At 37.3% G+C, this 16,960-nt stretch overlaps 1 protein-coding gene across 1 annotated transcript; it reads left to right on the top strand.

The window, feature by feature from the left end:
• The first annotated feature begins 2,377 nt into the window (after positions 1 to 2,377).
• Positions 2,378 to 5,285, top strand: LOC112182033 (transcription factor MTB1). Its single transcript, XM_024320463.2, has 2 exons — positions 2,378 to 2,765; positions 3,041 to 5,285. Exon 2 carries the CDS (start codon positions 3,043 to 3,045, stop codon positions 4,891 to 4,893), a length of 1,851 nt encoding a protein of 616 aa, XP_024176231.1. The 5' UTR covers positions 2,378 to 2,765; positions 3,041 to 3,042; the 3' UTR covers positions 4,894 to 5,285.
• Positions 5,286 to 16,960: the final 11,675 nt, after the last annotated feature.

Genomic DNA, 16,960 nt, shown 5'->3' with positions numbered 1-16,960 from the left:
CTTCAAATCGTGTGAAGTCGATAATACTTGGGATTCTATTCTTGTCTTCTAACTTAGAAAATCGAAATGATGAGATTTTGGGTGGCATTCCTTAGAAAGGGGTTTTGATATGTACATCATCACAAATTTAAGGCCGACATGTCTCGTCAAATAAAATGTTTTTCATTATAAGTTACGTTTAATTATTATTGATAGACACTAAATTAGAAATACTATGAAACAAATGAATTGAACAAAAAAAGAAAAAAAGATGTATATACATAAATAAATTGTTTAATTGAAGCCCACACTTATTGTTGACTTGTTGCATACAATCTATGTCATAATTCTAATCCATTCCTAGCTATTATTGATAAATGTGCATTCGGTAAAAAAAAAATATATATTTGTCATGACGAAAGTGTTAAATTTACTCTCACATCTATTGTCACATAGAATCTATATAATTCTAATTCAAGACCAATTATTAACAATATACGCTTAATTACAAATCTTATTAAATTGCGTGTTTTGGTTGAATCACTATAGAGAAAGCACAAAACAGAACATTAAATCAACATCTACATTTGGTGTCACAAAGAATCTCAGTTCTAATCCACGCCTGACTATTAATGATTTCGCTCAATTTCTAGAGCAACAAAAATGTTAAATCAACCCTTACACGTGTTATCACATAAAATTTGTCATTCTAATTTTTTTTTTTCTGAATAAAAGAGGTCATCCCATTATGTAATTCAGCAAGCAGTACAAAAATAAGACACTCCTATGGAGTCGACATAAAGAACCGTTCCCTATAAACTACTACAAAGCCACCACTAATAAAATAGCAAACAACCTAGTAATCTCCAAGCACACCCACCTTTAAGGATTAAATCCAAAATAGAGAAAAGTAAAGCCTCGAGAAAGATTAAATTGACAACGAGGCCTCTCTTTTCTTTGCGATCTCTCATCCTTAATGCAAGAAAAAAATAAGCCCATCATTCTAATTCTTCTCACAAATACAAATGATAAAATGCTTAATTGCAACTCTTAGTGAACCACACACATTGTAGTTGAATCAAGGGACAACTGTAAAAAAGAAACATTGAATAAATTATTCAAATTAATGGCTACATGTGTTGTCACGTATAATTCTTGTCACTCTAATCTACTCACAATTACTAATGACTGACTCTTAATCGCTCTTACAAAATTGCTGCTACAATATGTGAAATGGACTCTTACATGTGTTTCATAAAATATTTATTATTATAATCATCAATTATAGGTGTTTTATCCCAAATATGGTGAAACTACACGTCTTGTTATGGGGACAGTTTTAAAGAGGAAAACACAAAACAAAATGATAAAAGGACATCTATACGTGTTGTTACATACAAGTTTTGTCAGTCTAATCCACGCCCAATTATTACTAATAAAACGCTTAATTATTGTTACAAAAAAAAAAAAAACATGTTAAATTGAGGCCTCATGTGTTGTCACGTAGAATCTATGTCATTCTAATTCACTCACAATTGCCAAATGCCAATGATGGAAGCTCAGTTGCAACTCTTGTTCAACTACATGTTTTAGTTAAATCAGAGCGAAAACTTTGAAAAGAAAAACTCAAAACGAAATGTTAAATTGACGTTTGCACATATTTTCACATAAAATCACCGTCATTTTAATTAACGTTTGACTGTCGACGAGAGACACTTAATCACAGTTACAAAATGTTAAATTTACCAAACACGTGTTTCACACATAAAATCTATCATTTTCATATACTCCCAACTATAAACGACAAAAACTTGATCGTAAATTATTATTATCAAACATTTTAGTTGAGTAAGTAAGGACATATGCAAAAAGGAATGCACGAGACAAATTGCAATTCTTTTTATTATCTCTTATCATTATATTATTAGACTTCATATCGTATTCAACATCTCTTCGCTAATAGTTAGTCGATTTAAGTGTTTTACATTATTATGACATCCAAATTATCACCTAATGTGGAATACTACTGTTCATATTAAAGTGTTACCAAGTACTAAATTTTCCTAATTGATTAAAAAGATTCCCATAATATATTTCAAAACCCAAAAGCAAATAACCGTCGCAGGTTATTCATGTGGTACAGCAAGTTATTGCGTGCCTAATATGGACATGAGAATCAGAAACTCCTCCTCCCACACCTCACTAAACTCGTGAGAACCAGAGAATTGTTCTGACCAAGAAAGCGAAGGCTGTTGAATAAAAGTGTTACCAAAATTTAATTTTTTTTTACCATTTTTCTATTTCGAAAATGAGTTCCCCACTTTGCCATAAAAACCCAAGAAATAGATATTCAAAGCAACACAGCCTCTCTCTCTCTAGTCTCTATGCCTATCTCTCTCAGGTGCTTGGGCAAACACAAGCAGAATCTTTGCCGACTAGACAAAGCCCCCCCGTTTAACCAGGGTTAAAATCCAACCCCTAATAAAGCTCGAGCCTTTAAACCACGGTCCAATCCACTTGAGGATTTAGAGTCCCGTGCGAAACAAAACAAAAACGAAACAAACCCAGTTTCTCCTCTATAACCTCTTGACACTTTCGCTTTAAAGGCCAAAGCTTTGGTTTTTAATGGCGTCCTTGGTCAGTTTTTGAACATAAACAGACTCCTGTTTGGTTTTTCCGGGAAAATTGAACTCAACTGTCACTTTCCCGGGAATGGTTTCAGTGCCCAAGACTGTTCCTTTATTGCCTTATCTATTTGCTTCCTCATGATCCCATTGCAGAAACTGGTGTGTCTTCTTTTCTCGCAACGCTTTTCCTTGTTTGAATTTAGATTCTGCTCTGCTCTGGGTTCTCCCTGTAACTTGGGATTTTTGTTTTTCTTTTGAGATCTGAATTTAAAAAGTCATGGCCTTTGTTGAATGCATGAAATTTTAGCTGTTGGGTAGCCCAAGGGAAAGATTTCTCCCTGCATGTTTTGGGACCTTTTTGTGGTTTTTGGGGGCGAGATTTGATCTGGGTATTTAGTGGGGGGATTGAATTTTTGTGTTGTTTTTGGTTACAGAGATGAAGATGGAGATGGGTTTAGGTGGTGGGGTTTGGAAAGATGAAGATAAGGCCATGGTGGCTGCGGTTTTAGGCACTCGGGCTTTCGATTACTTGATTTCGAGCTCTGTTTCTTCGAATGAGAATTCATGCATGGGCATAGGGACCGATGAGAGCTTGCACAGCAAGCTTTCAGATCTTGTGGAGCCTCCAAACGCTTCGAATTTCAGCTGGAACTATGCGATTTTCTGGCAAATTTCGAGGTCCAATTCTGGGGATTGGGTTCTGTGTTGGGGGGATGGGTCTTGTAGGGAGCCCAAGGAAGGTGAAGATTCTGAAGCTTCGAGAATTCTAAGCCTCAGGCTCGAGGATGAGACCGAGCAGACCATGAGGAAGATAGTGCTGCAGAAGTTGCACACTTTGTTTGGGAGCTCAGATGAGTATAATGGTGCTCTTGGGTTGGACCGAGTTACAGATACAGAGATGTTGTTCCTTGCATCCATGTATTTTTCGTTTCCGAGAGGGGAAGGTGGCCCGGGCAAGTGCTTGGCATCCGGCAAGCAGGTGTGGCTCTCGGACTTGTTGAAGTCAGGGTCGGATTATTGTGTCAGATCGTTTCTGGCTAGGTCTGCTGGAATCCAGACCATTGTTTTAGTCCCAACAGATGTTGGTGTGGTTGAACTGGGTTCAGTAAGATGTATACCTGAGAATTTGGAAATGTTGCAGTCGATAAGGTTATTATTTTCGACACAGGCCTCACTGACAAGGGCTAAGCCAATGGCAGCCTTGCCAGTAATGAGCAACAAGAGAGATGAGATTGCTGCACATCAAAATCATTTAAGCACTGTGGAGAGAGGAGGGGAAGGAGTTCCCAAGATTTTCGGCCAAGATTTGAACTCGGGGAACCCAGGGCGCACTCGGTACAGGGAGAAACTTGCTGTTAGGAAGGTGGAAGAGAGGCCGTGGGATGCCTATTCCAACGGGAACAGGATTGCGTTTTCTAGTCCTCAAAACGGAATTCATGGTTCAAGTTGGGGGCAGAGTCATGTTGGTGTGAAACAAGGGAGTCCGGCTGGGGTTTATGCTTCTCAAGGACCTGTGAATAATTTGCAGGAGCTTGCCGACGGAGGCAGGGATGATTTTCGGCTCAAGCCCTATCAACCACAAAAGCAGGCGCCTATGCAAATTGACTTTTCCGGGGCTACTTCAAGGCCTTCGGTGGTTTCCCGACCCATTGTTGTTGAATCTGAGAATTCAGATGCTGAAGCTCCATGCAAGGAAGAGCTGCCAGGTACAGCTGAAGAGAGGAGGCCACGGAAACGGGGTAGGAAGCCAGCAAATGGAAGAGAAGAGCCCCTCAATCATGTTGAAGCAGAAAGGCAGCGTCGGGAGAAGCTGAACCAGCGCTTCTATGCTTTACGAGCTGTTGTGCCAAACATATCCAAGATGGACAAAGCATCTTTGTTGGGAGATGCCATTGATTATATCAATGAGCTTCAGGCAAAGCTTAAGGTCATGGAATCTGAGAGGGAGAGTGTAGGAGGCACTTCAAGAGATACCTCAGCTTTGGTAGCTAACCCAAGTTCAGAAAATCAGATCCGGGCTCCCCATGTTGACATTCAAGCTGTGCATGATGTGGTTGTTGTAAGCGTGAGCTGCCCTTTAGATTCACACCCTGCATCAAGGATCATCCAAGCATTTAAAGAAGCACAAATCAGTGTTGTTGAGTCGAAATTCACTGCAGCAAACGATTCTGTGTTTCATACATTTGTTGTCAAGTCTCAAGGATCTGAACAATTGACGAAGGAGAAGTTGATTGCAGCATTTTCCAGGGAATCCAACTCCTTACAATCATTGTCATCAGTTGGTTAGTACTGAGAATTGCAATTAACATAGCCCATAGGTATTATTGTAGTGAAGAGCCCATTTAAAAGTTTCGTAAGAGGTTTTGATATACAGCAGGGATCCTGAAAGGAATAGCATTGCTAGCTAGAAGTAGAAACATAACTACCTTAATGACCAAGTAGTGAGCAAATTTTCTGTGATTATTTTATAGCATACATATGTTCTCGTAAGTATTCTTGCAAGGCCTGTTACATTTCCAAGCTTGACCGACCCTAAAATTGTCGGTTGACAAGAAGCTGATAGATTTCTTTTGTTTTTCCAGATGTTAGTTTTGCTGAAATTTTGTACTTTTGCTCTTCATATGCTTCTTACCATCATTGTCATCGTTTACTGTTATTCTTATCATTCCATTATTTGTATTGGATATGGTGTTATATAAATCTTCATGCTTCTTGTGTCCTCCAAGGAATAGAAGGAAGTTAAATACAGATTCTACATTTAAATTTGATTATCTTGGGATTTCACTGCGTTGTAAGCCTATCACCTTTGTTATCCTAGCTGAAACTGTTTGATGAAATGCTTCTGCACTGAGAAACATTTATGAAATCTATACGCTGGTTTATTCTCTTCTCCTTGTTCTTCTTCATCTACTTAAATCTGGGTAAATTGATGATGAATCATCAGAAGCCATGTGATGAGTTGGGTTTTCAGCAAAAAGAAAACATGTTTCTGTATTCCAAATTATATTTCCTTTGTCAATTGCACCAATCTGAGGATGTTGGACAAGTCAAATTCACTGCAGAATTACTCGTCACTTAGTGGGGTCATTGTGAGGGGCAACATGAGCTTGACTTATGGTTATATCTCCTTGTTCAAGCATATGGTAACATATGTTTCATATTTCCTACTCACAATTGAGATGCCGATAATATCTTTAAAATGTGGCCTTGGACCAGAAGATTTGGATCACATTTTCCTCATTGGTTCTGGTATTGCCAACTTTGCTTTCCCATGAGTTACACTTAACCACATTGGTTGAATAAGTTATAAACTCTGTTGGTTGCTGTTTCAATATCGAAGGTTATTTGCATTCTCTTTATCTTCCTTCTCCGATGCTTTTTTTTTTCTCATCTAGTAGTGTTTCTCATGATAATCGAAACTGTTTTTACTCCATTTCAAAAATATGATGTTAATTGTTTATCTACTATCAGAGCAATAATTAGGGTTAGGTAACAATAAATTTCCTTTATTCAAGTTACTGGCTACAACTGCACTGATGTCCAGAGCTTTTGGTAAACTGATTAATATATTTCTGTCTTGTGGGGAAACATTCTTAAATTCAGTTTCTTTATCTTTTCCTCTTGTTTGAGCAAATAAGTGAGCTTTGCATAGATGCACATGAAAAAGGGGCAAGGAATAGATCCTGTTCTCAAATTCTAGGCCATCCCTTTAGATATTTCTCCTTTCTATAATGGAGTTGAGGTATCTCCAATCGTACCAGAAAAGAATTTGAGCATAAAAAGCATAAAATTATTTACCGCATGGTTCCAGGATTCCAGCACATACAGAACTAACAAAGATATAAGTAATATAATAATATCAAGTCATTAGGCTCTTCAATAAGAGTACAGCGAACAAACAATAAGGGTGGTCCAATCACCAATGGCACCTTCATCTCTTTGACTCTCTCCCTACCAATCAAGGAGAGCACTAATGAGAGAAATCATGTGCTACATGTGTGTCCTAAAAAAGGCTAAGAGCCTAAGAGACTATGAAAAGTTAGAGGCAAATAGGGTAAAAAAAAGGAAAATCTTACAAATGCACATAAGCATCATTTAAATTTGGTAGTTAATCCTCTTATGCTGCCATCTTCATTTTTAGAACTAGGTTGGGTTGCATGTTGCGTGCACCCCACAACAACTACACACTCAACCTTCTCATAAGTGCATTAGTTACTTGCATAGTCTCAGCTTTTTCTGGTTTGGTTTGGGTACTTGCAAATATGCAGAAACATGTGGCCAAATTAAGTGGAGGGCCTCCACAAGCTAGGCATTTTCTTTATGCTCACATCACTCTGCTGTGTTCGGTCTATTTGGGAACTCCCTTTCTCAGACTTTTCCTCTCGGTAGTTTTGGTACTGAAAGTTCCACAAATTAAGCTGCATTTTGTGTGGTGTACGTTTGTAGCGTCTAAGAGCTATAGAGGCAACTATCTCATTCACATGTGGAAATTGTGTTGGTTAAGTACCGAGTGTTTTAAGATGCAAGCAAACCATACGTTCAGATTTCTGCGCAGAATTATTATGAAGTGATGGTCTAAACTCATGTTTCCAGAGTTTCGATTCTTCGGAATACTATAGAACTTTCAAATGGAGAAATTCCATATTGTCATTTATTTGGGTTAAGAAAACTCATACTTAGAATTTGAAATGGAACCTTCCCCCAATTCCATGATATCTAGCATGCATACAACTGTTGACCAGATACCAGTGTGCAGGAAAAACGTACCATATTCAGACTAATTATCAAGAATGACTTTGAATTCATTAGTCAATGCGCATCTTACCATTAGTCCACAAATCAATTAGTTGAAAAGAAAACTTATACGTATAAAAGCTAGGGGATTCTTAGGACTTCTGAGAAGAAGAATTTGACTGATTTCATTTGTTTGTAACATATAAAATGGCTCTTGACAAGCAAGTTCCAAACCTTTTGTCCACCAAGAATATTGCATATGATAGAAATATTAGCCTAGCTACCGTGTTGGACTTTGTTTCTGCCGTCCGAAGTATAAAAATTATTATCTTGAACTTGAAGTTCTACGTACAAAACAAAATTGAACACAAAATTCTTGCGTATGTTTCCAAAAGGGAAACCGTAAACAGCTTATAAATAGCCATTTGCTTCCTCCATTAGGGTCCTCATCCAATGCAAGACTCACTTTATTTTGTTGTAAACTGTTGACCACTCCTTGAGGATCGGACTCGAGCAAACTAGATAATTGGAAATAAACTGAAACCCAGAAATCGTTTACGTATCAATGATAGTATGATACCATAATCCAGTAAACTAGTAAAGGAAGCACCATAGATGATCTGACTTACAACTGGTGGTTATTTCCCTTATGTTAGTTTCTTATAACATTGAACTTGTAATGGAGTAACTTCGGAAATTTTTGGGCCTTTATAGTTGAATGAATTGACAATCAAAGTTATGAGAAGCGAATCGTCAAGCCCAAGTAGGTCCAGCAAATCACGCCGCCTAAAAATCATCTATCAACAATTTCGAAGTAGGATTAGGGAGAGGTGCTACCGTGCTACTGATGGTGGTCTCCTCTTGTTTTTGCCTCCAATGGCAGCTGATGGAGTGGAAGGGCGGGGATCTCTCTGGTCGCGACTTTAAAATGTGGTTAGAGCCTTAGGTGGTGGTGTGTACCGGCGGCGAAGACAATGACACAGAAGAAGAGATGCACAACCCATTAAAAAAATTAAAGGGAAAATGACCGAATACTCTAATTTTTGAGAAATTATTTCCAATTTTCCCACCAAATTTATGGATTTCCTTATTACTCATAAGATAATTGATTTTGTGCCATAATACCCAATTAAGTTCTTTTGCTTTGGTTTTTATTTATTTTTGGAACTATTTTGTCACATAGAGATAAAATGGGAGTAGCAAATTTCATTTTACCTCCATGATCTTTATACCTTAAACCATTTGAGCCCCTACACTTCTAATTCCATCATGTATGCCTATGTGACTGCCAATTTAAATCAATCTTATCTAACTCTTAAGTTTTTTGCCAACTGTTGTATAATATATTTTGAAATTCTCATTATTTATGATATAATTATACTGCTATGCTGATCACGTTAGTAAATCATCATCCTACCAGGGAGCCTATTAGAGACATGTTTTCAATTTACAATACACTGGACGAAAATGCTAATGATTGGATAAAATTGATTAAATTGAAGAGCATAAGGGTACATGTGATGAAATTTGAAATGTAGGAGCACAACTGATTTAAGGTGTAAATGTCAAAGAGATAAAATGAAATTTTAAAATGGTCCTATAGGTAATTTTCCTTTCCTTTAATTCTTTAAATATGGTAAAGATAGACTAGCTTTCTTCATACATGCTTTGCATGCGTAGTAAAACTAATAATTTTTTTTAAAGAAATTTTAAAAAATAAATAAAATAAAATAGTTATTACATATAGAAAATAGTGGGAGAGAAAAGTGGAGGTTGTGTGATAATTTCTTTTTAATTTTTTCAATAAAAATTCATTTTGTAGTTGTCATATTTACCATTGTGATTTAATTTATTTTCAAAGTTTTTTAATCTTTCAGGGTTAAATCTGTAATTTTTTATTATTTTGGCTAACAAAACATCTTCTCTTAATAAAAGTATATATTATATACATGCATCTAAATATAAAAACTGAAATTTAATATAACATTAATCATCCGAGGAAGTGAAGATGGTCTTGAACTTTCAAATACAGGCATCTAAATGCAAGATTGAAATTAATTAGAAATAAATATACATTTGAAAACTCCTTGTAACTGATACACTTGTGATCAATTTCTATGCAAATTTTGGGCACATGTGCTCAATCTATTGTTATCCACTTTGAAGAGCAACCAAATTATCCACAAGTTCATCCAAGTCTTTGCAGATTGAACAGGACCGGTCCTGAGAATTCAGAGACCTAGTGCGAAAATTTAACCGAGTCCTTATGTTCATTGCATAATAACTTAAAGAAAATGAATGGGTATAATAAAATAGGAAAGTAAAAAAAGAAAGAAAGAAAAAAAGTAGAAAAAAGAAGAAAGGAAGATTAAAAAAGAAAAGGAGAAAAAAAAAAGGGAAATGAAAAGTAAAAAAAAAAAAGGGAAGGAAAAAGAAGAAAGGAAGATTAAAAAATTGAGCCCACGACTCGAAACTGTAACAAAGGGAATGAAGGCGCGCGCGCATTTGCCATCCTACCAGCTGCACTACACTTGCTTTTGCCATCCTATTCACCCAAGCCACGCTGCCGCAACCTGCATCACAACGGACCAAACCATCCCCGATCCCAGCCTTGCAAACCACTCCGCCATCGATCAAGATCCATTACGTCGGCGATCTACGAAACCCATTAGTGGGGATAGAATACCAGCTCGGACAGCATGACCATCATCATCTCCACCATCCCAGCCGAAACAACTAACAAAACCAGAGAGAATCCCCCGACGGTGTCCCATGGGTAGTAGTTCTCCCGTCCGGTAGCAAACCCTATGACAGCAGGAGGCCAGAGGCCAGATCCGACGTCCGAGCCCCGCCGGAAGAGAAGAAATTTGCAACCTGAAGGTTTTTAGGGTTTAGGTGAGAGAGAGAAAGCCTCGGTCTATATTTTTGTCAATTTTGTTTGATGTATTATATAGAATAATATGTCTTCTATTGTTATGTTCTAACAAAATGTCGGCATGCCAATTATAGTTTGTCCTACTCAAATTATTTTGGATCTCATTCAATATTCATTTATGTATGTGCTCTTACTTCGATAGAACATAGGTCATTCCTATGAAGTTGGGTTATTATAGACTCTTACTTTAATCTCTACTCCGAGACTCCGAGTCAAGTGACAAAAAAAAAGAGGATTTTTGACTCAAAGCACAAAATTGAGCTAATGTGTTCCCGCTTACCCCATTAAGAGATTAGTGTTCCCATCCACCCCATTATGAGTAAAATTACACTTTTTTTTTTTTGAAATAAAGGGCTGGTGCGGCTGCCCTCAAGATTTGATTAATGAAACTGTCGAATACAGGGGGGGGGGGACATTGAGCCTAAACCCCATATTACAATAGGCACCTAGAGAACAATCTGAAATAATATCATGAGTCTCTACTAAACAACTGTATTTAATTACGCACCAACTAGTAAAGAACGCTCTACTGGCGACTCTATTTGCTTTACAGCGGTGACACAGCGGAAAGATAACTCGATCTGCAACTCGATTATAGCATAGCATAATTTCCATACACACAGCTTTCCCATCATGTTGCCACTGGAAAATACATCCAGTTACACTTAGTTTCACCCTGCCACTAGGAGGCAACGACCATTTGACCAAGCAGGGAACTCGCCGCCTACCTAGAGCATACACATTACTGCTACTAGGAGATTGCGACCATTTGCCAATGCAAGGAACTCACCACCAACCTAGTGTAGACAAGGCACACAAGGTGCATAAGCCGGGACCAAACCCATTATGATCTACCAAAGCATGGTAGTAACTTATTAACACAACTAGTAAGATAACAACCAAAAAACAACTAAATATTTTAAAGTAAAAAACAAAACCTCTTGGACCTAGAGAGAAACCCCAAGCCCAAGGACCACCACGCCCAAACCGGGCCCACAAATGAACTGAGGCCAATAGAACCCACACCCTGAGCCCAACCCAAGATGGCTTTCGCACAGACAACTCGACCACCACCATCCTGCCGACATGATCGTCACGTCACCGCCACCTTTGGACCCCGACCACCATCGAAAAGACTTCTCCAACAGTGCACCAACAGAGCACATCACGGACCACCACGGCCCCTTCCCTCAGCAGTCCAATTCCAATAAGAGCCAAACCACCATCGTGACATCCTCTTTTGAGATCATCATTTGTTTTAGTCCAGAGATTGTGGACAAAACCATTTTCAACAAGCCAGAGCTTGTGTTCTTGAGGATGTTCACTCTGAACATTGATCACATATCTTCCAACATAAGGACCAGGGATGACAAAAAGAGTTGGAGGAAATGAGGCAGAATTCTGACTTCCAATAAGATTATGAAAGTCGAACCAATCTGATTCTTTTAGTGCTAAAACAGGAACTCTAGCACTCTCAGGATCTTCTAGATACTGGATTTTCTCATTCTGGATAGCACTCTGCTGTGCATTTTCATAAACTTCTTCAAACTGTGGTCTAGCATTTTCATGGAGTTCTTCAGCTAATGCAAATAGAGCTGGGAACATGATGCCAATGTTTCTTTCCTGAAAGGCATACAATAGGTTATCTAGAATTGCCTTCTGGTGGTATGCTAGCCTCCTGCCAGTTTTGAACACAGGGTCAGCAAAGGTTTTCAATTCATAGTTAAAAACATTTATAACTCCAGTTGGAGTTGACTTGCTTTTTGGCAAAGCAACAGCCTTCAACGGTCTTGATGAGCCTTTACCGTTTGAGACGGGCTAGCCAATCCTTTACCCTGAGATTGATCAATTGTGGCTAGTCCTTTTGGACTTAGCAGAAATCTTTTGAGGATTTTTTCTTTAGGATCCTCAACAGTTTCATGTTCTTTCCCAGTTCTTCTGTTTCTGGGATTGCGACCTTTGTCGTCATCTCTTCGGCTGAACATTGCCATTTCTCTGGTTAAGGCGTCTGGAAGATAGTTCTTGTTTCCTGCAATCAACTCAACATTATAATCATATTGGTTAAGAAATAATTGCCAGTTTGCTAATCTTCCCCTATCAGCAGCTTTATCAAGTTTAAAGTTTTTAAAATTCTTTACTCTGACACAATCAATGCTTACGGTAAAGGGTTTTCTAAGAAAAGCTGGAGAATTTAAAATTATTTTCTTGATTGCCAAAATTTGTTTTTCTCCTGTAAGATAATTTTGTTCTGCAGGGTTGAACTTGCCACTACAAAATTTACAGATCTTTTCAATGTTAGTTTCAGGCGTTTTTGCTAGAACAACACCGGACCAGTAATTATCACTAGCATCTGTTTAGAGAATGATTTCATCATTTTCCTCTGGTTGTTGGAGAGGAGGGAGAGTTTTGCAGAGATCTTTTATCTGCTTCACAATTTTTTCATCATATGCTGTGAAGTTCCATTTTCTTTTGGAACTTGTTTTAGGAGATAACATTGCTGTTAGTCCTGAGATTTTGGGAATGAAATCCCTTCTATAGTTGATGACTCCTAAGAATCTCTCTAGACTCTTAGCATTAGGAATTTTATCTAGGAATTTCCAGATTTTCTCAAGGATGTGGGGTTGGAGTTTTATCACTCCATTCTTAATGTTTATTCCAAGGAAATCAATCTTATCTAACATAAAGAAGATTTTCTTTTCTCCTAAGATGATTCCATGCTGAACTATCAGCTTTACAACTTCATAGAGGTGTTTCATATGTTCTTCTCTGTTTTTGGAGAAGACAAGAATGTCATTAATGTAGACGACACATAATTCAGCAACATGTTTGAAGATATCATCCATCTTTCTTTGGAAGATTGAAGGGGCTTGTTTTAGGCCAACGAGCATTACTAACCATTCGTAATGACCTTGTGGTGTTCCGAATGCAGTGAGAGGAACACTATCTGGATGCATCTTAACTTGCCAAAAACCCGACTTTGCATCTAATTTTAAAAAGACTTTAGCTCCTTTGAGTTGGTTGATTAGTACTCGTACTTGAGCAATTTGATAACCGTCTTTAACGATCTTCTTATTGACATCTCTGTAGTCAATTACCATTCTAGCTTTGCCTATGATATTTTCTGCATGATTCCTCACGTAGAATGCTGGAGCATGATGAGGGCTAGTGGAAGGTTGAATTAATCTCTTGTTAAGGAGATCTTTAATGTCTTTTTTGAATTCTTTTTGGTCTTTCTCTTTGTATTGAGGAATAGCTTTGACATGACAGATGACATTCATATCATGTAATCTTAATTCACAGACCACTGGGTCTTTTTCCCAAAATTTCTGAGGGTCGACATCGATATTCTGTTTGAGCATTTTCTTGATTTTGTTAAGAGTAGGAATTTTCTGAAACTCGAGCTTATTCTAGAAGTGCTTGAGGTTATGCTCATGGATGAAACTAACTTCTTCATCTTCACTAGTTGTTTCTTCTTCAGAAGAAGAAGAATTTTCGATAAGCAACTCTTGTTGCTGCTTGATTTGAAGCACAGGTTCAAATTTGGATTTGTAGGGCTTATGATCACCACTATTCTGGTGCGATCTCTGATATTGAGTAGTAAAGTTTGGACCTACTACACTTTTTGCTTGCGTAAGCCGGTTTGCCCAGAACACCCGTTCTCCTTTTCTGAAGCCTATCACTTCTTCATCTTGAATAAATCTCTGTTGGAGAATAAAATCATTTCCCAACAAGAAATTTGATCTTTGGCCTTCTGATTGCCAAAGGGTGTGGATGATAAATGTTCCTCCACCAATGGTGATGTGAACATTTCTAGCTACCTTGTTCATGGTTAAGTGGCTTCCATCAAACTGGACACCAATAGCTATTCTTTTCTTATATTCTTTTCAGAGTTCTTCTAGAATTGCAAATCTCTTTGCAACTGTGAATCCCGATCCATTATCTACAAATGCATGTGGATGATATTTCTTGTGATCATGAAATTTTAATCCAATCTCTATGTAGTTGCTGTATCTACTAGTAGAGACGATTTTTAACTATTGAAGCTCTTTTTCTTGAGCTTGTTTCTGTGGTATGAATGGTTTGCATTCTTCTGGAACATTTTCTGGTGCTTCAACCAGTTCTATATGTTCATAGATTTTTTCTTCCTTTAGTTTTGAGGAAGAAGTTTCCACAATTTCTTGGAACAAAGTTTCTATTTCTTTCTCTTTTTGTTCAGAGAAATATTCTTCATATTCTTGTTCTATCAATTGGCTGATAAGGCTATTCTTGGTTTTTCTTCTTGCTTTAGCTATGAAACATTCTTTGTGATAAGTCTTTTTAGACTCTTCACAAAACGTAGGAAGTCCATTCTTTTCATGACATAGGCAGTAGTCACAAATGAATGTACCAGGGTTCACCTGATATGAAGATGTTATTGCTTTTGTCTTGCTTTCTTCCCAGTTTTGGACTTTAAGAACATTCATTTGTTTAGATTCTAAATATTTTATTTCAGAATCTGTTTCAGAATCAGATGATTCTTCTTCTTCAGACTAGGCAGAGTAAACTGACCTGTCATCTTCTTGCTCATTAGAATACGCTATTTCATAGCCTTTTATATTATATGTTTCTACTATGGGCTCATATTCCTCAAATAGAGCTTTAGTAGATCTTTTACCATTTTCCGGGCATTCATTGGCATAGTGCCATTTAGCTTTACATAACCAGCATCTGCAAACTTTCTTGCCTGATTGTTTATTCTGATGGTTGGTTTGATGATTATTCTTCTTTTTCTTGAAGAATTTCTTTTTTGGATCTTCATCTTGTTTTTTGAAGTTGGAACTTTTCTTGAACTTCCAATCTTTCTTTTTATAACTCATTTTGAATCTTTTCGAGTAATATTTTTCTTTTCTCTTCTTGTGGAACTTGGATTCATGACATCCCCAGTTGGTTGGCATATCCAGTATTCCATAACAGAAATTTTTAATTCCTTTGAGTTGTTTCTTGGCCATTTTGGCTCTAAGATTTGCTTTGCATTGTTCTTTTAGTAATTGTCTGATTCTGTCCACAATTCCTCCAACTGAAAATCTTTCAATTGGTTTTTCAGCTATGCTTTCTCTCACAGCTGTTCTCCATGGTTCAGGGAGTTTTCTATGTAACAGGTTTACTAGATCAATATTTTCTAGTTCACCTATTGTACAGTAATATTCTTGAAATTGATTCAAGTATTTTTCAAAATATCTCATGTCATAGATTTTGAGAGCATAGATATTTGATTTGGCGGTTTCTTTAGCATTTTCACTCAAATTCGAAAGGTCTCCACAGAATTGATCATACAGGGGTACTGCAAAATCATACGGAGATTTTGAATTTTTTATTTCTTCTAGCCAGTCCCTTCCTCTGGCAGTCTCCTTGAAAGGCAAATAGTACTTTTTGGCTACTCCAATGAGAGTAGTTTCATAGTACACCTGAAGATCTGATGCTTCAGACTTTCCAAGGGTAAGAGCAGAGACCATCATCAGGCTATCTACCCATTGGTCAATAGCTTTTCTTTTATCTAGAGCTTTATCTAGTTTTAGCCATATGCCATAGTTTGTGATTGGCACCCTAGGTATATTGTCATCTGGGATAAATCTTTGAGAATTTCCTTCTTCTTTTCTGCATGTAGGAACTTTCTGTACAAGGAGTTTCAGTTTTCCCTTTTCTCTGATGATGAAGGTTTTAGAATTGGAGCTTTCTCCGTTTTCCATTTCTATATCTTGATAAGGAAGGATTTTTCTAACCTTTCCTGTTTTGAAGTTTTTCATTTCTTCTGTTCGTTTTTCTAATCGTTCAAGATTTTCGCAAGATTCTGCTTCATCATAGAGTTTATAGAGCTTTTTTGCTCTAAGCATATTTACTGGTCTATTTAGATCAGCTTCCAATTCTTCTTCAGAAATAAGCTCTGTTGGTTCTTTAGAGTATTTAGTACCACTAACACTAGCTTTTCTAGTGCTATAGCTTCTTCTTAGAAGACTTTTGTTTATCCTGACATTTTCAGGACATACATAACTTTTTCTGTGATCGTCAAATTTTAGACTGATATCTCCAGTCTTTATGCTTTCATATATTGCCGCTTAAGCATTCTCTGGTGGTTTTTTTGGACCAGATAATTTCCATTCAATAGGAAAAGTTACTTTATTCCAAGTAACCTTGTGAATCTGTTGTGAATGGTTCTTCTGATTGGTGAGAAATCCAGTAGTAAGACCTGAGATATTTGATATCCTTATCTTAGGTTCTACTGTGGTGCTTATCAGTTTATAGTATATTCTGTATACTATTGCGAGTTCTTGCATATCCTTTTTCATTGATATGTCATCTGTCTTGACTCTCAGTCTTAGACAATGAGCTGCATCTTTCAAGCTGGTTGAGAAATTTGGGAAGCAATTGAAATATGCTACTTGATTGCATAGGGATGCTTCAAGTGTTCCCAACAAACTAACTTGGAAATCTGTTAGTCTATTGTCTTGTAGGACACATAGAACTGAACAGTTTATGCCTTCTCGAGCAATAAGTTTTATACCAACTTGGCTGCTCCAATGTGCATAAATTGATAATTCTTTGTTCTTGTTCTGGCAACTTCTTCAGGAGTGATCATCAAGAGATCTGTTTCTCCTGTTGTAGAATGGGTTGTAAATTCCAATAATTTGAAATGATGGCTATCCAACAG

Source organism: Rosa chinensis, chromosome 1 (assembly GCF_002994745.2).
Source record: "Rosa chinensis cultivar Old Blush chromosome 1, RchiOBHm-V2, whole genome shotgun sequence".
In the NCBI taxonomy this organism is placed as follows: domain Eukaryota; kingdom Viridiplantae; phylum Streptophyta; class Magnoliopsida; order Rosales; family Rosaceae; genus Rosa; species Rosa chinensis.
This window is presented reverse-complemented; position numbering and strand designations above follow the sequence as displayed.